The following is a 22,715-nucleotide window of genomic DNA, read 5'->3' on the forward strand; positions in this document are numbered from 1 at the left end:
CTATTCTGCCTTACATCATTGCAGGCCAGTAGATAATGCTTTTAAACAATTATCACCCTTATGACTCTATGTTGTATCTGCTAATAATAAGAAAGATGTGGAAGTCAACATATTCAAAGTTAACTGGGAGGCAGGCGGCTTGCTGTTATGGGACATGGCTGCGAAATCTCGTTAATTAACACTAATATTCCAAAATAACAATGACATCAAACAATATGGGGGGTTCTTCATTTTAGATTAATAGATTAGGAATATACTTTCAAAACATAATTTGTATTTAATATGTGGGATTTAAAATGTTTTTTTAAAAAAATTAAAATCTCATCATGCTTATAAACAAGCAATTATTTTTTAAAATAAGATAGAGGCCCTCATGTGAAATAATTAGTTACTAACTTGCATTAAAAACGTGCACTTTGATAGGAAATGATAACGGTGGTTGATATGGTATTGTGTCTCAGTGAAAAGGCACAGCACAACTCCAAATCAAAGTAGACAGCTTGGACATTTATTAATGTGACAGATTTGGGAGTTAGAGATGAGCACTGATGGAGAACAATTGCTTTCTCTCGTATGAGTGCAATCTTCAGGTAATTGAGGGTAGCCAGGATTGCCATCTGAAGCACTTAAGAGTGAACTGCAAACAGGCAAACTTGACAACTTTTTTTTTTTTAACTCTTCCCCTGCTCCTGTTGCTAGGGGACATCAGAAGACGGGAATTGCTCAAAAGATTGTGTTAAGTTCCTGAAAACACAGAGCACCATATATACTTCAGTCTGAACTGGGAGAAATTAGAAAGAAATTCTTTATCCCTCTTATTCATTGCACCCTTGTTGTTGAATATGCGAAGATCCCTGGCTTTGTTTATGTAGATGTATGTGAACAGCAGACACTGGATCTGCCTTCTCTGTGGGTTTCCCTTCAGCAACTCTCGACAGCCGATGCCAATACTGATGCGCCATTAAAAAAAGCGACTCGTCTTGCTGGCTGTCAGATCTGCTGTAGTAGGGACAGCCAAGGAAGCCACCACTGGGAGTGTGGGGCTTTCTACGATGTAGGTGACAAGGTCTCTTGAAGCACGCATAGCCTGTGTGTCTCCAAACTGCTCATGCACAGGGCAGAATGAACTTAAAAAGTGGTATTTTTCATATTAAGCAATTAACAACAGCCAATTTTCTGCTTAAGAAAGGAAAAAAACCAGACACACGTATCTGTTTCATAACATGATAGAGGTAAATATTACACTAAATATAAACACACACATGTATTATCAGTATGGAAGGTTTTGAGTTATTTTTTGAAAGTGTCAATCAGCCATGTCACTGTTTCTTTGCTTATCATCCTTTGGCATCTGTTGCGATGAAGAAAACTCTTAACAAAAATTGTTGTCCAGAGTCATGTGGGCAGGTTGGTGCCAGATGATACCTTTTCGGGGGAAGATTTTCCTGCTTTGCGTCTTCGGACCGACATTTTTGATGGGAAGCCTGCCTGCACCTCAGGATGTCAATAGTTAAGTGAATGTTATGGAGGGCTCAGTGAACTGAAAAATGTCCTCATCAAACAACTCATCAGACAGCTGCTCTTCGCCATCAGCGAAATAAGTTGGGAATGGTAAATTCTTGCTGTCATCTTTGTAAGCTGGTAGAGCCGAATCCTTGACCTAAAACACAACAAGCGCAAGAGGATGAAAAGTGGGCAAAAATTCACTTAGGATTCAAAACACAAAGCTATTGCTCAGAGCACCAGTTGGACTAACTAGATAAGGAAAGTGTAATGTGAGATGAGAACTTGGGAGGAAAGAAGTTTGTCATTAGACATAATGTGACAGAGAGGACAAGAAAAGAAAGATCAGAGAGGTAGTTGTAGAGATGTGAAAGCCTGGGGGGAAAACCTTGGAGTCAGGGCAAAAACATTTTTTTATCATTTTTCCTCCTAATAGAAAAAAATTTTTTTTGAGAGCATAGAAGAAAAAAAGCCTCCTATGAAACATTTCATCTTTTATACAGAGCTAATTATTTAGATTGCTTTAAGACAACCTATAGCATTAAAGAATGACACTCAAATGATCTGCGGTCATCTGCAAATGTGGCCACTTCACTGCTCTTCATGGATGATTCACGAGCAGGTTAAAGAACATTGATCCTTATACGGATGACCAGAGAACTCCCACGTCTCAGTTTCCCCCACTGTGAGAAGTGTCCATCTATTACTATACTCTGCTTCCTGTTCTATAACTAGATATCAACCCATAAGACGAGCTCATCTCATGGTTATTAATGTTCTCCAGAGGCATGAGCACATACAACAGAGTCTCTCTCTTGCTGTCCTTTAAGAGACAATTGGGGGAAACACTGATGAGTGGGTGCCTTGTAGGGTCTTTTATTTGTTGTGTGTCACCGGGGGGGGGGGGGGATGAGCCTGGTTATCCTTTGGATAAATGAATCTGGGGAGGGGCTCAGCTTTCCCACAATGTGTTTAATCGTGAAATGGTCAGCCTGGCTGCAAGCACAAATGTTACCAATTCCTTTGATTTAATATCTGCGTTAATGTCAACCAAAATAGATAATAAAGTATTGACAAAATGTGTGTATGTATGCCAACACCATCAGTATTTCCAGGTAGACACGCACAAAGATACTTGTTTTGCCATGCTCCTTGTTCTTTCTAAATTAAAGCTTTATCTTTAAAAAAATTAAAAAATAAAATAACAAACTAAAAAAGATCACACAGCAGGTATGTGTTTAGAAATGGGGCATAGGTATTCAACTGTTTAAAATGGGTTTTGGGTCACGGTTTTGCAAAACAGTAAATTAATGCCTTGTAGAAGCCTAGGGAAATGTACATACAAGACACTGTGCTAGTGACAGCAGAGGTCTCAAGTCTGAACAGCTACAGCTCAGCAGAACATAATCCGCAAAAATTGCTTGAGCATGTAGCAAGCTTAATGCTTAGAAGTAGGGTGAAGTCACAGACCACTTTGCAGTTTAGCAGAGCTCCAGGCTGAATCAGTACTTTGCATGAACAGTAACAAGATGCAAGACACTTACGTAGCAAAAAAAGGTACCTTTTCCCAAAGTGAGCAAGACTGGAATCTTTTTGCCTCAGTAAAAATGTTAGATATCAAAGGGCTAGGGACACTGAATGCTGCAAGACTTCTCTGCTCTCAACTGCTCCTAGGCTAAGGGTCATGGAGGAAAAAGCACCCTGCAAGAGTGAAGAAACTGTCCCACGTGAGTTTGTGTAGCCACCATTCCCCAATCCTATGGTTTACATTAATTTCCTTGTTTTAATTAGAAAACGTGCTTTAGATTTTTTTTTTTTGGGGGGGGAATATGCCCCAATTACATTCTGAGCATAGTCAAAATTATATGCACCACAATTTCCCATCAAATTAGGTTACAACAGCCAGAGGCAGCACAGTCTGCAATGAAGTCCAGCATTTCCATAGCATATATCCTACATGATGAGCTCAGGTGAAGCTCCTAGTAGGAAAGATAGACGAAAAAACTCAGCCTTTGGCATGAGTGATCATGATGAAAATTGAACATAACAAACTGTAGGACAGGAGCAAAATGGCACACTATTACTCTTAATATTTTTATTCTGCTTAATCTGGCAATCGCCCCCAGAGCACGATTTCTGTTCTCATCCTGAAGCAAAGTTCTTAACCTGAGGTACTATTTCTGGGTTAGCGGAGTTTGCAACCTGAAGTGTATGTAACCCGAGGTACCACTGTAATATCATACAGCCACATTTACTTTAAGGAATCAGCACCCAGCACCATATTATTCAATGCTGTGAAATTTGATTTCAGAAGAAAATCAAATTTCTATTTTTTTTTCTAGCTCGTACCACAGTACCAAATTAAAAATGATAATGTAAAAAGAGAAAGAGAGAGAGAGAGAGAGAGAGAGAGAGAGAGAGAGAGAGAGCGCTATCCTGCTTGTTAACAGGCTGCTTTGCAAAGGTCTTACCTGACCAACCACTGAAACATCACTTTGTATTCTTCTGTGACAGCTTTCAATGCTTGCCAGTATCCATTCACAATGTAAGGAGCTTTTTTTTGCAATTTAAAAAGAGTTCTTTGCCCAACCTGACACCTTCCAGATGTTCTGGACTACAACATCCATCACCTCTAGCCAGAATGGCCACTTGTCGGGAATGATGGGAACTGGAGTCCAAAACATCTGGAAGGCACCAGCTTGGGAAACAAAGCACAACACATTGATGCACATGGCACAAGGTGGAAGAAACAATAAAATCAAGGCTGACCATAGCAGTCATTGAATTCACTGTGTTGGCACATTATCCAACAGTTCAGAGCCAAACTTACCTTTACTAAACAGTTTTTATGACCTGGAACACAACCGTGTACATAAATGATATTGTGCTTCACACTGATCCGCCACACCTGAAAGATTAAAATGACCAAATTGAAACCAAAACATTCTGTGGAGGTTTTAAAAATTACTTGCTGTTCTAACTGCAGTGCTTTTCTGCAGACTTTCATATCTTGTGGGGAAAAGAAAATACAGCTCCAGATCCTCTTTACATAGCAACAGAACAGCACCATCAGCATTTCCAGACAAACTGTGCCTCACTTGTCAAGCAGGCCGGGCTGCACTGAGTACTGAAGAGGCACTTTGGTACTTTGACTTGCGCCTCGACAGTGGCAGGGTCACCACCTCCGGCGATTTCAAGTCCCCTTTCCCCAGCTCCATCAGTGGCCAGTGCAGGTCAGGGAAGTCCTCTTTCTCCCCCTGCCCTGAAGCAATGCTGTTGTCAGCAGGCAAGCAAGAGGGAGAGTGGGAGGAAAGGCCCTTATTCCACCTCCATGCTAACAGCAGTGGTCGTCTCCTCATGCCTTTGTGGGTTTGCCTCTTTGATACTTAAGAAGAAAACGTGATGTTTGCTATTACGTAAGGGTGATTATGCGCTAGGAAGGTACTTTATCAAAGGGGCAAATAAAGGACACGCACCTCACCTTTATTGCACATTCATAAGCCTCACCTTTAGTCCCACCGTTGTTCTGAAGACGTTTCCCATCCGCCCTGGCATTTTCTTTCCCTTGAAAACCCTTGCAACCTTCTGTCTCAAAAATACGAAATACAAATTAGGCATCGACCATGGAAGTGCTTTTATATGGCATGTGAACAAGAGTAAAATAAGATAAAATAAGATTCAAAACCAAAGCAGGTATTGTGTTAACAACATGCCATAAGTACTAGTTAAAAAACACATCTTGACACCTATGCACATTTACTTCTAAGTTTTATGGACTTGTGTCACGCTCACTATGTAGGATCCCAATAAACTGTTCAACGTAGAGAGCTCATTGTTTAATGAAATGTCTACATTCACTAGAAGAAACTTTTTCTAAACACTTGTCTTTTTGTAATGACAAAGTCATAGTAACTCAGTTAGGGAAGTTTTTAATGTGTGACATTTTGATGTATTTTTAATCTTTGTTGGAAGCCGCCCAGAGTGGCTGGGGAAACCCAGCCAGATGGGCGGGGTACAAATAATAAATTATTATAATATTTTTATTAAAAATACTTACGCTATTGGAAATGGCTCCAGGTCGCCTGTGTGTTTTAGTCTGGCCATGGGAAGCAGGCTGACCTTTAAAACCCCATCTTCTCATGACTCCTTGGAAGCCTTTGCCAAGTCTAAAGCAGAGAAGGCCAAGTCAAATCAGTTTTGAAATAACCCACTTGGAAAAGGTAATTTCCCCAATATATGGATTGCCGTTTCAGTACAAGGCACTTATAGAATGCTGTTCAAAAATGCCTCTGTATGGCAGATAGAAAGGCGCATGCGTCCTTTGCAGACTTCCCTGGGAGTAAGTCACCCTTGCAAAGAAGCCCCCTCTCGCCACAAAGATACAAGATTGCAGGCAGATGGCAGAGGACGGATGGGAAGCTGCAATTCTATGCTGCGTGTGGAGGAGGGAACTTCTTTCTCCATCAGTCCACTTGGTTTCAATGCTTCATGCAGAGAAGGAACAGAGCTCTTCCTCTCTCCTCAGCCAGCTCACTCTCCCACCTGCATTTAACTCCCGGCCACCTATGACAACCAGACTAGTGCTTAAATACAAAGTTGATGTAAGCCACATAGAACAAGACTTGCTTGCAATGTTAAAGCATGGAATCTACTTCAGGAGGATCCCGCATGCAAGTCCCAGTAGGCCAGATCACCTTTTGCAGCCTCCCAGTGAAGTAGAAGCAGAACCACCATAGAACAGCGTCCACGGTCCTATAAATCAGCTTGAAAGGGTATCTTAGTGGATGATACTGAAAGCCACTGAAGGGTCTCAGCAGAATCAAAGGGTCCACACACTGCTATTGTGCAGCAGATGTCAACCAGTGATCAACAAATGAAACTCATCTCTCCAAAATCTAAGGCAGGCCTCGATCAAGCCTTTGCCAGCATGACCAATGATCAGGGATGATAAGGAGTTGAAGGCATCACGTTGACTACCCCTGGCCTGGAAACTTGAATTTTCTACAATGGAGTTAAGATCAGAACAGACGCAGGATGGTTTTGGAAAGGAGTATTTTGCAAAAGAAAAATGTGATAGTGGGCCATTGAGGATTCCAAACCTTCCAACTGAAAAACTCTTTAACTACCCAGACTAAGCAATATACTAGGTTGGATGCAGACTAAGTTAGAGTTCAGTCCCACATGTCTCAGTGGGGCAGGTTAGATATAAGTAACTTAAATTCAACTTTTACAGTAGTAGTAAAATGTAACAAACAATCTCAATTGATTTAATCTTAATCCAACCCATTGTTTAGAGTATGTACTCCTTTCTCCCAAGATGGGTGCAATTAATAAAATTATGTTGCCAAAACGACATTTTTTTGAGTATAAATCAATTTGCTTTAGAGGTATAGGAAATACTCAAATACAGAAAAAAGGCAAAGTTGCCTATAAAACATGGTAATTTCTTTAGTTGTCAGCATAATTACCTATCATTACAGAAATATCTTATGTACATATTTCAACAGCATTTGTTTTAAGCAAAGTAGAACAGCACAAACATGTTTATTTAACCTGTAATTTTCAGACTGCTGCTCAATGGTCTATTAAGACAGAAGGTATGCAGCTGCATTTGGGCCTTAGAATTAAAAAATGATCACTTCTGCAAGTTAGCAGAAAGCAGTTTTCAATAGGTTATACCATATAAGGCATTGTCTTTCAAGAGCTTCTTGTATGGAAAACGTTAAGGACTTTCAACACAATCATATGCAGGTTTATTCAGAAGTAAATTCCAGTTCTTGTTCTTAATTTAATTTATTACTTATTCACTTTAAGGTCCCAGGGAGCGTGATAACAATTTAACATATAACATTAAAATAGTTTGTTTTGTTTTTGTTTTTTAAAAAATACAATTACAAAAATTATTGAGAGTCCTGAAAATAGACATTGCAGCATTCAACAAAAACTATAATGAAATTGCCAGAGGAAGAAGGTAGTCGAGTTTTGAAATGTTTGATTTACTGTTAAACTACTACTGAAATGTATATAAATGAAAATAATAAATAAAATTATTATTTTTTAAAGAGGAATGTTTCCTTGCAAGAGATTCATGAACTGAAGGAAGCAAACTTCAAAGAAGACAGCTCTGTCAACTTTAATCAACTGGCATAATCCCTGGTGTCGTAAGACCAAGTGTCCACTTAAACATTTCATCTGGATGGTCTGTTTTTATTTCATTCTTGCTTTTAAAAGAAATACCATGAATTATCCTCACAGCCAAAAATAGTCCTTTCCAAGGGATAAAAATCGAAAAGCAATTTCATCACAACCATTTGTGTGTGTGTGTGTGTGCGCGCGCGCAGCCACACTCAGGGAGCAGTTTTTCTTTTTCTGCCTGATTCAGGCACAAGCTCCAAGTATACGACAAAAGAAAAATTCCAGTGGCTTTGGAAAACATTTCCCTCGTTTTATTTTATTTCTCTGGCTTATTAATACCTTTTGTTTTAATATTTTATTGTAAATCACTTTGTGCATTTGCCTTCAAAGTCTAATACAGTGGTACCTCGGGTTACATACGCTTCAGGTTACAGACTCCGCTAACCCAGAAATAGTGCTTCAGGTTAAGAACTTTGCTTCAGGTCGAGAACAGAAATCGTGCTCCAGCGGTGCGGCAGAAGGAGGCCCCATTAGCTAAAGTGGTGCTTCAGGTTAGGAATAGTTTCAGGTTAAGAACAGACCTCTCGAATGAATTAAATACTTAACCCGAGGTACCACTGCAACTATCTAAAATAAAGTGGTTCAAAACATCCTAGTGCATAAATAGCAACAGGAGGAAACTTACGTTTTTGCAGTGACATCCACATATTGTCCAGGACGGAAGTGAGCAGCATACAGGGGAGTCCCTGGTGGGGAAGGAAGGTAATCAAGTAAACCTATTATCATTATTCTTATTTGTTTGTACAAAGTCCAAGGCATATCAGGCATTTCTGGAGTGCTGCGATGGGCCCTGAGTGATCCATGGCATGCAATGGTGAAGGTTGTAGTTTTTAGCAATTCCCTTTGTTCCTGCAGGGGGAGGCATCAAAAATAGCCTCCCTCCATGTTCCCCTGATTGGAACACCTTCCACAAAACAAAACAAAAATATATTTATCTCTAAGAAAGCTTTTAAAAAAGGTAGCAGCCGTTTCAGATAACATGACTTTCTGTGTGGGAAATGTATGGTTATAATATTGGACTTTTTACATACATAGGATTTGCTCCATTTTACCATAGGACTTCAAAACCTTGTCAGTTCTGCACAATGGCTCTGATCTACCAAGAGAAAATATTGTGCAAAATTATATTCCGCGGTTCTTCATTCTGCATAGATTACCTGGCTTAATAAGGGCATTCTCAGACACTCTAAACGTTGAAATCTTCTCCTTTGGCGGGATGCCAACAGTTCTGCACAACTCCATCATAGCTCTCCCTTTCTGTAAGAAACGCAACCAGTAACAACGAGAGAAATATTAAGAAATTAGATTGAAAATCCTCGAACACTTCAAACAATTTAAAATATATGCTAATTGTGTGGTTTTAAGGACTTGCTTCTTGATAAAATTTAGAGAGTCTTTGTCTCATAATAGTATCACAATGTGTGATCCTATATACAACTGCTCAAAATCTTTAGTTTTAAAGAAGTGTTTGTTATTATTTATTATTAAAATAAAATTATTATTCATTTTATTACAATGCATAATCAAGCATAGGAAAAAAAATCATAGAAAGAAACTGGAGCTCAGGATGGCAGATATGTTCTCCAGCTTTCTGCCCCATTTTATCCTCACAAAAACTGTGAATTAGGTTAGGAGGAGACACACTGGTTGGCCCAAGGTCAGCCAATGAGCTTTAAGGCTGTGGGGATTTCAAACCAGGTTTCCCTTGTCTAAATCCACCTTTTATTAACTACACAAGACAAAATGTGGCCTTGCTTAGTGATACAGGAATGCCTCTGTGAAAGCCTTGGGCTTGTGTGCTACCCACTCCCCCCCCCAGCGCAGCCACAAGGAGTTTGGAAAGCTTTTGCTTCCTTTTTCAACTAAACACAACTTAGTATTCTGTCTGATCCCAGACAGGCTGTGCTTATTCTAAACTATGCCCTGGTAAAACACAGCAACTTCAAAACCTAGTTTATGCAGCTAGCTATAGTTGAGATTAACTATAATTTAGGGTATTAAAACTGTGGATAGAAACCAAATTTTGAAAAGTGTGCGATTAATAATAACCTAATACCACAAATTTTTACATGAAGAATAATATTTTAAAATTTGCCGAAGCGTGAAGGTTCAATAAAGCATGGACAACCGAAGAGCCAGAATGAAAATGGTGAAAGAACAAAGTCTTGCAAGTTTTTAATTTTAATTCACCATACTAGAGTCTATAATCTTTAGCACAAGGATACTTCATTATTAACCAAACACATAGGAAGCATAGTTTATAAGTGGTTTATAGTGGATTAATTCTGAAATTGCCCTTGAGTCTCTCTCTCTCTCTCTCTCTCAACCTATCAACTAAACAGAAGTAAAATGAATGAAAACCGAAAATGCAAGAAGCCGTATTGCAGAGTGTTGTGCTTTAAATGGATTCCCCTAGAAAGCAATTTACATGACTGACAGGAGCGACACACTTGGATAATCACCATCTGTCAGGTGGTCAGTGTTGTAGAAGTTATCTGCAGTTTTCCTTTTCCCCAATGAAAGTGCCTTCCTGAACTTTCAGAGGAGTTCAAATGACAATTTTAAGGTTATACAGCTGCAGCATCTTGCCCCACCTGAAAACGCCCCCTGCTTATCATTTTGTGTGCAAACTGCATAAAATTGATAAACCTTTATAATACTGTTTTATAGACGAAGGTTAAAATACTTCTTAGTGTCACCTTCCTGAGATTCTCTCACACACAAATGACTACTATAAAAATAATTAAAATCCGGTCCTAAGAACACGTCATTACAGTAAGCTCCACGATGGTCACTGGAACTTATTTTCAAGCAATGCATTTAGGATAGGAGTGTTGAGTTTCTACAATAAAACATAGCTAATTTCTTAGTCAATCCTTTGCAAACTATTATATTTAGATAGCAAATGTATTTGTCATTGGTGCAACAACTTTAAAACATGTAAAAAATTATCCTACAACACATATATACATTAAAAGAATTTATAACCAGTATCTATGGATGCTCTTTTAGAGCAGCAAATAAGGGGAAAGGTGTGAATGAAGATAAAATAAAGTCTTAGTAGAATTAAAATAAATACAGTGGTACCTCTGGTCACGAACGGGATCCGTTCCAGAGGCCCGGCCACATCCCGAAAACTTCATAACCAGAGGTGCCCTTCTGCGCATGCGCTCGGCACAATTGAGCGCTTCCGCGCATGTGCGCACGGCGAAACCCAGAAGTATACACTTCTGGGGTTGCCGCATTAGCAACCTGAGGATTATGTTACCCGAAGGTCCACTGTAATAATAATTAAAGAAATGAAAAGACAGCCACTAGAGGCAAAAGCTTTTTAGGTTGTCTCCACGTATCTGATTCCAGCTTTCTATAACATCTAACACAAGAAAGAACATTTCATCAAGACATTTGACAGGATCAGGTAATCCTTTCAATTTCTGGAATTATTTTATTGACTATATTAAGTGTACTTAAAAATGACAGGATGCTTTAACTTATGTGTGCAGTTCACAAACATGTAAGATTTACCCAATGAGCTAGGGCATGAAACATCTATGTCCCAGTTATACTATAAACTTAGATGCACTTAGCTTTTGTAAATTTAAAGGCATAGTTTATCTCTAGACCTTGCAACAAGCAGCTGGATGCTGTAGGCATCAAAGGCATCTCCCTGCAGGAATATATCTCCTGCATATTCAGTCATTTCCAGAAGCTGTTACAGGACAGCAGTTTAGAATCTTCTGCCCACAATAAATTATTGATCTTTCAGGGTAGATACAGTGAAATGCCAATATCTGCAAGAGGCAGAGTTTTGATTCTGCATTGTAGAGCATGCTGAATGGGGATGATAGATCACAAATTATACATTGTGAGACTGGGTATGGCTGGCTGTTGCTGTTTCCTCTGAGTACCAATTAATCAAATATACTACAGTATACACATACTCTATGATTCCACACATATTATTTGAAAATTAATAACTCAATTCCAAGTTGAGGCCTTGTGAGGCTTTAACCCATCTCATAATCTCTCTCTCTCTCTCTCTCTCTCTCTCTCACACACACACACACCCACCCACCAACCATTGTTGTTGAAACTTTTTACATCAATAATAAGATGGAAATTAACTTTCTATAAAACAAAAGCATTTACCGCATTTTTCGCTCTATAACACGCACCCGACCATAACACACACGTAGTTTTTAGAGGAGGAAAACAAGAAAAAAAATATTCTAAACGAAACAGTGGATGTATGATTTTTGTGGTTCATGCTGTGGCCACAGACATGTGATCTGATGGTGAATTGGGGGTGACCCAGTGCAAAAATCCTGAGGATCCATGTGGATCCGTGCTTTGTAACCACGTTTTAAGTGGGGAGGGAAGGAAAAGCACTCAAGGGACAAGGAGCATGCGTGGGGTGGGTGGAGAAAGATGCTGCTAATAATGAAGAAGAGGGGTATAAGGGGAGAAGGCTCCTCTCCTCTCCCGCTTTGCTCCTTTAAAGCAAGCAGGCTCTGCTTTTCTCCCTCCTCCCCGCTCATCCCCGGCTTAGCGAGCTGAAAAACTTTGCTGCTATTTAGCGAGCTTAGTGGGGAGGAGAGAGGGACAGAGAGCCTGCTTGCTTTAAAGGAACCAACCGGACAGGAGCCGCTTACACTCGTGTAAGCGGCTCCTCTCCTCTCCCGCTTTGCTCCTTTAAAGAAGCAGGCTCTCTGTCCCTCTCTCCTCCCCACTCAGCGACTCTTCTCCCGCTTTGCTGTTTCAAAGCGAGCCACGGAGGTGGGGAGGAAGGGGAACCATGGATCCTCTGCTCACGACTGCAGCAGATCCCCCCCCCCGCCACCCGTAGGCATTCCCTCCATAACACGCACAGACATTTCCCCTTACTTTCTAGGAGGGAAAAAGCGAGTGTTATGGTGCAAAAAAAAATACGGTAATTCTGTTTCCAAATTGGAGCAAGTTTACACCTGAAGAGCTGAAGGTTTATTTCCACATATGCCCAATTTCAAAGGAATCAATGAACACTAAAGAGATCTATAAAACCTAGATATTGATTAAACTAGAGATTCAAATTTGTAAATGAGAACAGTTGCTAAAAATGAGGCAAAAAAAAGCTTAATAACAATTAACAGAAAATATGGTAGATTTACTCATTGATAGAGCACTTTCTTATATCCCACACAACATTTTCTCTGGACATCCCATGAGATCCATCTGCTATAACAGCGAACTAAATAATAACAGCAATCATCATCATCATCATCATCCCAGTGGATGCAAGCGATGTTATCCTTAAAATGCTTTGCAAACAAGTCATAGCAAGCTACCGCTGGTTCAGTCACCTACTTTGGGCCAGAGTGTAAAAGACCCCACACTACCTGGAAAAGCTTTGCCGGATGCCACCAAAAAGACACAACGGGGGAAGAAAAGTATGCCTTCTTAGCTACTAGGTACTACCTGTGCCATGTGCCCCTTACCTGGCCTGTTCCACCTGCCAAACCACATCCTCCTACTCTGAACCACAGTGATTGGGAGCCTCCTTGCTCTCCCAGCTCCTCCCCTCCCTCAATAAAAACAAACAACAACAATAACTAAAACCCCACACAAATTAAAAACGGTGGAAACAATGAATGGTTCCATGCATGGTCTGTGTCTCACTACAGATGCTCTAGACTGGCACATATCTGCTGGAATAGTTATTTATGTCCATCGTGTATGTTTTGGTATAAAGGGTGACTTGGATTTTTCCCCCCACAGGAAGGTAGCATGCTTGCTTTCTTAAAACAGGAAATAAAAATTATTAAAAGGAGGCTGAACAGGGTGGGGGAGAATTATTCCCCCTCCATCTTTGGCAGTTTCCCCCCCTCCTCTCAAGCTAATAATAATAATGATGATGATGATGATGCCTCCCTAGAAACCAAAGCCTTCTGTCTCAATTAGCCCTGTGTTTCTGTCCAAGGATAAATGGGAAAGAAGCTGCGTAGGAGCTAAAAAGCCAAGGCCTGCACATGCACATGCATGTGGGAAGAAAAGGAAGCAGAGAATTAGAGAATACATAGTACACCTAAATGAAGGGGGAAATGTTGCAATCAGGAGGGGAGAGGCCAGAAGAAGGACATGCTGTGCCTCCTTTTCCCCCTTTCCAACTGCGTGTTTAAGCAGCACCCAGCAGGACTGAATCCTCCACTCGCCTCAGCAATGCGGGTATTCCTTTAGGTACTCAGGCCTGAAGACATTAAGGGATTTACAGGTCAGCACCAACACTTTTAATTGTGCCCGGAAATTGAAATCTTTTAGGAACAGTGTTATATGGTCCTAGCAGCCACTCACAGCCATCAGTCTGGCAGCTGCATCCTGGATTAGTTGTAGTTTCCTTCAAAGGCAGTCCCACATTAAGCACGTTGCAGTAGTCCAAGCGGGAGATAACCAGAGCATGTACCACTCTGGCAAGACAGGGCACAGGCTGGGAAGGTCTCAGCTGGTATAGCAGATGGAGCTGGTAGACAACCTTGACATAGAATTGACCTGTGCCTCCATGGACAGCTGAGAGTCCATAATGACTCCCAGGCTGCGCACCTGGTCCTTCAGGGGCACAGTTATCCCATTCAGGACCAGGGAATCCTCCTCCCCATGTCCCCCATGCAAAAATCCTCTGCCTTCAGAGAATGGTAAAGAGTAGGGATAAATCACATTTTCAAGAAATGGCAGCAAACAGTGATGCATGCGAGCATTTTTTTTTAAAATAAAAAAGGCAGACTTTTAACTATAGAGGCACACCACACACCAAAATGCACTCTATAGAAGAAGTTGATGAAAACTCTATCACAAAAAGCAACACAGTAGACTTACATAAAACTGTGAAACATTTCTTCCTCCAACAAGCAGAAAGGGATCTTTTCCGCCCATTTCTTCCTTCGGTATATGCTTTAATACATGGCAGTCTCTAACCTTCAAGGAAAAAGAGCCAACACAGAATGGTAAAAGTAATCTCAAAACCCGTATACATATTTTGTTGAATAATAACATCCTCATCACCATTTGTTTATTAGAGTCAACAGACCAGGAATGTATCCAAACTACACCAAAATCTTACAAATATATAAAGTGTAACATCATTATATAAATCATCTAATAGGGATTTGCTAATTCAACCTCAGGTAAGCACTTGGAAATAACCCTTCCAGCTTCAAGTGCTCAATTTCCTGCTTATACAAACAACAATGAATAAGTAGTCAGATGCTGTACACAGTGCAGTACTGCAACCTTTAACCTTTATAAAGGGGAATTGAAAGTCAGCGTTTATTTTTAGAATTTATACCCAACCTTTTGCCATGAATGGCCTCAAGGTAGCTAGGAACATAGTAAAATATAATTTTAAAACCAACAACAAGATAAAGATACAGCACAGCCAGCAGTTTAGAAGAATAAACATGAATAAGGACACCTTTCTATAATGTCCAGTTCCGGAGAACTGCATTAACTGCTGATGTGCACTTGTATCTGCAGGTAATCTCAGGTTATTGTTCATGGGGTGAGGGGGGCAGGAGGCAACCAGGTCTGTTTCTTAAGCCGTATTTTGTGTCTGGCTCCACCTCAATACTTATTTTGCATCCAGCTCTGATTATTGGACTTCAGAGTTCTAGCAAAACCAAACAAGAGACAAAACAGATTTCACAAGCCTGCAAGGGGCACCGGGGAGGAGTGGGCAAGGAAGTTCCATTGTGCTGCTACAACTAATGGAGCTGTTTAGTTAGGATAGTGCCCAGATCTTAAATATGCAATCTAGAAGACAGGCTGCATGTTATTTTCTTCAACCTATCATGGGTTTTTAGAGACTAATATTTGCCTTACCTGAAGTAATGTGACAGGCACTCTTTCACCTTTCTTGGTCCACAATGGCATCATCCCCAACTTTACTGCAATAAGTCCAACTCTTTTGGAACCTGTGTTTAAAAGTGAAAGCAGTCCCTTTAACTGTTTAGCCAATGGCAGCCAGGTGCTCCATACAGGTGAGCACATGGAATTTCCTCAAATGTGTGTAGTGGCTGGTGAAAGAGGGACAGAGAACTCTGCTTCCATATTGACTACAAAGAAAGAAGCTTCTAGCTGGAAACTCCTCCCCCCATTTGCTTACCAGCCTGCTTTTTACTCATAAGAGGGGTCCATCATAGGAGTAAAAAGCAAACAAATATTTATTTTTGCATACAGCTATGTATTTTTGGCAGATTAGTACCAAACCCGAGTGAATGAAAGGGACTATGGTTGCAACTTAATATTAAATGACCTTTTGTGAGTGTTTCCTAATTGCGGTCCACAGACCACCAGTGGTCTACAAGCTTCATTCAGGTGATTCATGGCATGCCTGTGAAAAATGATGGGAGCGTCAGCCACAAAGGGCAAGAGCAGTGGCTGAGCCATCATTCTTAGAACCTGGCATTCTGCCCAGAAGGCAGATGGGATGGACTGGAAGTGGCAGGGCAGGGTGCTTATGGGAATCTAAGTGTGGACAACACCTGAAAAACAAAGGGTTCAATCAAATCCACTGGAGACCCAATGCCTGAGTACAGAGGGATCCCTTTGTGGCATGACAGAGCCCTTTCCCCTGTGTTATGCACATGCAAGTATTCACACAGGCACCACAACAGGGAACAAAAGGATTGTGCATGTATTCCATATTCCTAGCCAGTATAGATTCATTTAGTCAAGGACTACAGATTTGGAACATGTGGTCCTTGGGGATGAAAAAAGAAAAGGCTAGCTGGAATAATAATAATAATAATAATAATAATAATAATAATAATAATAATAATAATAATTTTATTTAGACCCGTCCCATCTGGTTGGGTTTCCCTGGCCACTCTGAGAGGCTTACAGCACATATAAAAACATATCAAATCATGAAACATTAAAAACTTCCTGATACAGGGCTGCCCAGTGATAATAATAATTGATAGGAACTTCCCAATTCTCATAATGGCCTGGCATGCTAAATGTTTACACACATGCACTGGGTGCAAGGGAAAATAACTCTTAGGTCCTACATGTGCTGCTTCCTTAATGGACTAGAATCCAGCTCGCTGATTTTAAAAGCATTTGTGTTTTAAGGAATCCAAATACAGGCTCAAGTACTGGACATAGGTTTGCTTTTGCTTCCCAACCTGTCATATACAAACCTGGCTCCCATGGATGCAAAGGCCAGGGTTCATCTTTTAGTGGACAGAGTTTACTGGCTGTTTGAGCTTTGAATTCTTCCGCTGTATACTTCTTAAGGAACTCGAAATTCTCTTTTGAAAGGTGCTCATCCCACCATGTGGAATTGTCAGTAATATGCCTAGCTGTGACACACCACAGACCACTATCAAACAGAAGATAAAAATGGTTTAGAAAACGAGATATGCACAATTGCCTTTCCCAATTCTCAGTTCTGATACCCAGTTATCTTCAAGGTATTGCCAAGCATAAATAAAGGTAGGCAAAAATAATAATCCCAGACTGGCAAACACCTGCAGCACATGCCCCAAAAGGAAGGACAGGAAGAGAAGGGATCTGATGACTACTATAACAGTTTAAAAGATTCGAACTAAAGAGTTGATTATCAATGTTGAAGGCTCTGGTTGAGATGCCAAACACAGAATGCATGTTGAGAGGTCTTGGCAAATAATCATGCTCTCCAGAACATTACACTAACATGTTTCACAAGCATATTAAAGGACAGCAGGATGGGAGTTAACTAGAACTTTTCCATGCCTTACAAGCGCTTTTATGTTAAAACTTTCCAAAGCATGTGGGCTGCGACCCAACTGACATTGCAGAAATGGAAGAATGAAGTGCATTACCCTAACTGTTGTAGGCTGATAATGAAATTGTAAGAAAGGTAGAAAGAATTGCTGATGAGAACATATTTAGTAAATTGGCAAATGGCAAAGCAGAAGACTTACAAAAATATTCAAGGTTCCTTGGAGAGTATTATGCAGCCAATATAATAAGCTAAATCTATGGTGCAATTTCAAGGAGAAACCCTGCTTTATTAAGGTGGACAGACAGGTTCACTTTACCTAAGGCAGCAGGTTATACTGTAATAGTTGAAGAAGCCTCTTATGTGAAGTGTCCAACTCTACCCCACTCACCTATAGTTGCCAGAACAATACCTTTTCATTGGCTAACAGAGAAAATGGTCCCAGGCTTAGGGCCATACAAGCAAACCAATGTAGTTGCAAAACACCAACTGATACAATAGCATACATCTTAAGAGTTCCCTTCACACATCACAATTTAACCAAGGAAGGGAATAAAACACGGGTTTCAAAATAAGTACCGTATTTCTCACTCCATAGGGCGCACCGGACCATAGGGCGCACCTAGTTTTTAGGGGGGGAAATAAAGGGAAAAAAATTATTCCCCCCCCAGCCCCAAAGAGCAACAAAGCCAAGACAGCCAGCGGGATCCATCCCGGGAGAGGCTGCGCACGGCTTCGTTTCTAGCCGCGGGGCCGGGGAAGCCTGAGCTTCCGACCCCAGAACAGGTCTGGGAGCGGAGGCAAGGTTGTGCAGCCTTGCCGCCACTCCCGGAGCTTGCGGGCTGGGGGAGCGCTCTGAAGGTTTGTGGATAGCTGCGTGAAGCCCAGGGAGCGCAGTGGGAGTTGGCACTGCGCTCCCCGGGCTTCAGGCTGCAATCCGCAAGCCTTCGGAGCCCGGCGGGAACTCAGCGAAAGCCTGCATTCGCTCCATAGGACGCACACACATTTCCCCTTCATTTTTGGAGGGGAAAAAGTGCGTCCTATAGAGCGAAAAATACGGTATATGCTAGGCCTGGGTGATATATTGATATATACAGGACCAGTATGTGGGGGCAGACCGCAATGACAGCTTCACTCAGCGGTATATCACTGGTGAAACCGTCACCACTCTTGAGTCCCTCTGCCTCCAGTGCCCAGTGTCCTGAGGAAGAAACAAACTAGCTGAGAGCTGAAAGCAGAGGGACTCAAGTAGCGGTGGTTTCACCTGTGATATACCAATGTTGAAACCACCATCACACTCTGCCCTGGCAGAGGGAGAATCAAGATGAATTGGTGAGGTCCCGATACAGCCTTTTCCTTCCTTCGCTTCTTTAAACTGCTTGGGCTGAGGAGCATGCTGCTGCCCTTGCCTCAGCCAAGTAGTTTTATGGAGCCCCTGACCCGATACTGGCTTGCACAAGCCAGCGGCAGGATGGGGGCTCCATTAAAGTGCTCCCCCTCCCCAACCGAGAGAGCCCCAAGCCCGCTGTTGCTTGCATGTGAGTAGGATCTGGCTGCTCTCAGCTGTGAAGCAGGAAGCCCCCGCTTCCCAGCTGAGAGATCCCTGCCCTCCCGCCCCCACCTGCACTGCTTGTGACAGGGGACTTGGGGCTGGCTCCGCTGGGGGCAGGAGCATTTCTGCCCCCCGGCTGAGCAGCAGGCTGGAGCCAGCTATATTGGCCACAGCCTGCGAGGTGCTGGGGTGAAAGCATCTCAGCTTCCACAATGAGAGCTGTGGCAGTTTCACACAGCATCTCGCCAGTTGGGGCCAACACAGTTTTTTTTCAACATCACAGTATATCGCCAAAGCGCAATGTTTGGCTGGCGCTACACCGCGATGCAAAAACTCAGCATCGCCCAACTCTAATACTGTATATGTTGTCATAAGAGACTTGTTTACGTGTCAGGCTCCTGAAAATCGGTCTGGTTCCCTGCTAGTAATAATAATCAAAATATTATTATTTGTACTATGCCCACCTGCTTGGGTCACCCCAGCCACCCAGGGCAGTTTCCAAAAAATATAAAAACACAGTGGGACATCAACTACTGAAAACCTCCCTATACAGAGCTGCTTTCAGACGTCTAAAAGTTGTATAGCTATTTATCTCCTTGATATCTGATGGGAGGGCCTTCCACAGGGTGGTCACCACTACTGAGAAGGCCCTCTGCCTGGTTCCCTGTAACCTCACTTCTCACAGTACAGTGACATAAATCCTTATTCATATACTGTACAGCTTTTCTCCCTTTCTCCCTCGCCCCAGTAAAACAAAGCAACCACAAAGGCACAGAGCATGGGGCAAGAGAAGAATATTAACCCTACAGCATAGACATACGGTGGTTGTGGTATGAAACCACCGTTTGATGCCCTGTCCACAACTTAGAAAAGTAGAGCACCACAAATTACTACAGGTGCACACCCTTTCTCTCCCCCTCTCAACATGTTGGGGAGAAAAAACCCAATATGCACTTTCGGAAAGTGAGTTTCAAGCAGTCTTTCGAAACTCCCATTGTCCTAGGCGCATTTTGCGACAGGGCATTTCATTAGTGCAAGCAGTTTCTGAACTCCTGCACCTAAGATTTCAGATTAAAACTGCAGAGTGGAAGGAAAGGGGGAGCTTTTTTCTGCCTCCTCACTTCCAGCTCCTCTCTGAAGACTGGAGAAGAGACTCTCTTGGGAATATTAGGGGGGTGGGAAGGGGAAGGACTGGACCATGTGAAAAAAAGGAACACAATATTTTAGCTGCAGTTCGTTCATTTTCAGCTTTGTTATATATAAAAAAGGCGCGCCTAGACAGTCGACCATAACCCAGGTTCCAGGTGCCCTTTAGCTCCCAGCTTTCCTATCTCAAGTTTCCAACACTGGTTCCAAAAAGCTTCAACGAAACTCTCCACATTTCCCCCTTGCTGCGTTTTACAGGCAGAAACCCAACAGGTAAAGCTTGGGTTCCACCCCCTTCAACCCCTGAGTCGTGCGGAGAGGGGAGCCCGCCTTCCCCTGTGGAACTTCTGCCTGAGGGAACGGGAGCCCCTTATTTGGGGTCACGGGGTGGGTGCCTGTGAGGGGGAAACCAGCGCCCGGCGACGGTTGAGAGCAGGGGCGCGCGCACGAACCCCGCCCCCCCCCCACGTACCCGCTCCGAATCCCCGCTCCCGAAGCCAGCAGCCGCGAGCCCAACCGACACAGCAGCCCCACGCGCGACATCACGCCCGCCGCGTTCCTCGACGGGGAGTCCGGCGGAAACCCCCCCCCCACCTTTCCGCCCGACACGCTCTAGAAACTTAAGTTCCGGCTACACTTGGTTCCTACCAGCCCCGCGCCGGCGCAGAAGGAAGCGGAGCTTTTTTCTAACCTCGAGGCACAGGCAGGCTAAGAAGGGGCGTTGCCTTTTCCCCAAACGAACACCCCGCCTACGTCATGATATATATATTTACATAAACCATAGACAAAACTTCGCCGGAGGGAAGCGGCTGCTTTTGACTTTGGCGGGAAACGGGGAGGAGGCGGCGGGTGCCGCGCCACCTGCCGGCGGGATGCCGCCGTTGCAGGGGCAAATGGCCGCAGATTTATCCCGGGATTCCCATCCGGGCATAAGAGGAGTCTCTCCTCTGATTTGAGTCATCCTTTTTTAATTAAACGAAAAAGCCTCCAATTCTAAAAGCAGTTCTCCTTGTCCCCCACCCCTAAGGATGCTGCTGTTTGGAGGCTGTTGCTGTGCCTCTGCTCCAACAAGTGAGCAACCCAAACTGGAATTCAGGCGGGGATGAACCTAAAGCAGAGGAGCAACAAACCCCTTCACCCCTAGAAAATATTCACTTATATATTCATGAGTATGGATATCCTGTTTTGTAGCCTCAATAGGCTCTCAAAGTGTTCTTACAGCAGATTCCCACAATGTACCATCAGGAACAGAAATAACATGGTGTCCGTCTGATGCCAGGAATTTACAGACACCATCTCCATTGTTGTTGTTTACTGGTGTCGTCCTCTGGCCGCTACCTCATAAACCAACAGTGCCCACTGCGGACCTAAGAATTTCACCCAGGCAAAGAAGCTTGACCAAATATGCCCCATACACCTTTTAAGTCATGAATAACTAGAATAGGTTGGTGTGGGCAGGTGGGCTTGTAAAGATCTCCAAATTCCAGAGAATAGGAACTGTTGTAAAGGTAAAGGGACCCCTGACCATTAGGTCCAGTCGTGACCGACTCTGGGGTTGCGGCGCTCATCTTGCTTTATTGGCCGAGGGAGCTGGTGTACAGCTTCTGGGTCATGTGGCCAGCATGACTAAGCCACTTCTGGCGAACCAGAGCAGCGCACGGAAACACCGTTTACCTTCCCACCGGAGCAGTACCTATTTATCTACTTGAACTTTGATGTGCTTTTGAACTGCTAGGTTGGCAGGAGCAGGGACCGAGCAACGGGAGCTCACTCTGTCGCGTGGATTCGAACCGCCGACCTTCTGATTCGCAAGTCCTATGCTCTGTGGTTTAACCCACAGTGCCACCCATGTCCCAGGAACTGCTATGGACTTATCTAAAAAGCTTGCTCAATGGCCATATGAATGTCCAGTTTGCCAGAGATTTCAATCCATGGAAGAGAAGCCACAATGGATGCCTCGTCTTCTCAAAACGAAATTGTTCTCAATTAGGAGACAACTGTTCTTCTAGTTTGAAGGTATATGCTGCTCTTCTTTTCCTTCAGGAAAGGGCCACATCTCCAGGACAGAGAATCCCAAACCTCCTAGGTTGAATCTCAGCCCATGTAGGGATGGGAAAGACCTTCTGGCTGAAACCCAGAAGAGCTGTTGATGGACCAAGTAGAGATAATACTGAGCACAATGGTCCAGTGTTGTGACTTGGTATACGGCAGCTTCCCATGTAAGACTAAGGTCTTTCTTTGTGATGCTGAAGTGCAGGGGAAGTTGTATGGTGTAGCAATCAGCAATCAGATTGCGACAAGAGATTTTAACATAAAAGGCAGCCGTGTAAGTGAATGTAAGTAATGTATGAGATGAAGCGAGACAGTGTGTTCAAAGCTTAATGGACTGTGGCACGCAGGGTTTTAAAGTCAGATTTGAAATTCATTGTACTAGATGGAATGACTCAATTCAGTAAGATATTAAAGGTTTGGGTGAGGGTAAGAATGGTAAAATATGCAGATATAAGCCACAAGGGGAGGGAGGGGGAATCTCCTATCACATCTTTTGCTAGATTTCACTTAAGACTGCTCTGCCATTAGGCTGCT

General features: G+C 42.7%; 1 protein-coding gene across 1 annotated transcript; it reads right to left on the reverse strand.

The window, feature by feature from the left end:
• Positions 1 to 486: 486 nt before the first annotated feature.
• MRPL3 (mitochondrial ribosomal protein L3) lies at positions 487 to 20,834 on the reverse strand. Its single transcript, XM_083468512.1, has 10 exons — positions 20,602 to 20,834; positions 16,869 to 17,050; positions 15,547 to 15,638; positions 14,545 to 14,643; positions 8,856 to 8,955; positions 8,324 to 8,384; positions 5,561 to 5,669; positions 5,011 to 5,088; positions 4,334 to 4,411; positions 487 to 1,660 (listed from the first exon to the last, which is right to left on the reverse strand). Exons 1-10 carry the CDS (start codon positions 20,670 to 20,672, stop codon positions 1,511 to 1,513), a joined length of 1,020 nt encoding a protein of 339 aa, XP_083324638.1. The 5' UTR covers positions 20,673 to 20,834; the 3' UTR covers positions 487 to 1,510.
• Positions 20,835 to 22,715: the final 1,881 nt, after the last annotated feature.

The sequence above is a fragment of the Podarcis liolepis genome (assembly GCF_965112155.1).
Source record: "Podarcis liolepis genome assembly, chromosome: 12".
Taxonomy (NCBI): Eukaryota; Metazoa; Chordata; class Lepidosauria; order Squamata; family Lacertidae; genus Podarcis; species Podarcis liolepis.

Bases quoted from the DNA above. Each gene is read 5' to 3' on its own strand.
- MRPL3 (XM_083468512.1), bottom strand. From the start codon at position 20,672: ATGTCGCGCGTGGGGCTGCTGTGTCGGTTGGGCTCGCGGCTGCTGGCT. The intron at 5,670-8,323 runs GTAAGTTTCCTC...TCTCTGCTTTAG, and splicing joins GTGGATGTCACTGCAAAAAC to ACTTGGCAAAGGCTTCCAAG. The intron at 4,412-5,010 runs GTGAGGCTTATG...TTAATCTTTCAG, and splicing joins GAACAACGGTGGGACTAAAG to GTGTGGCGGATCAGTGTGAA.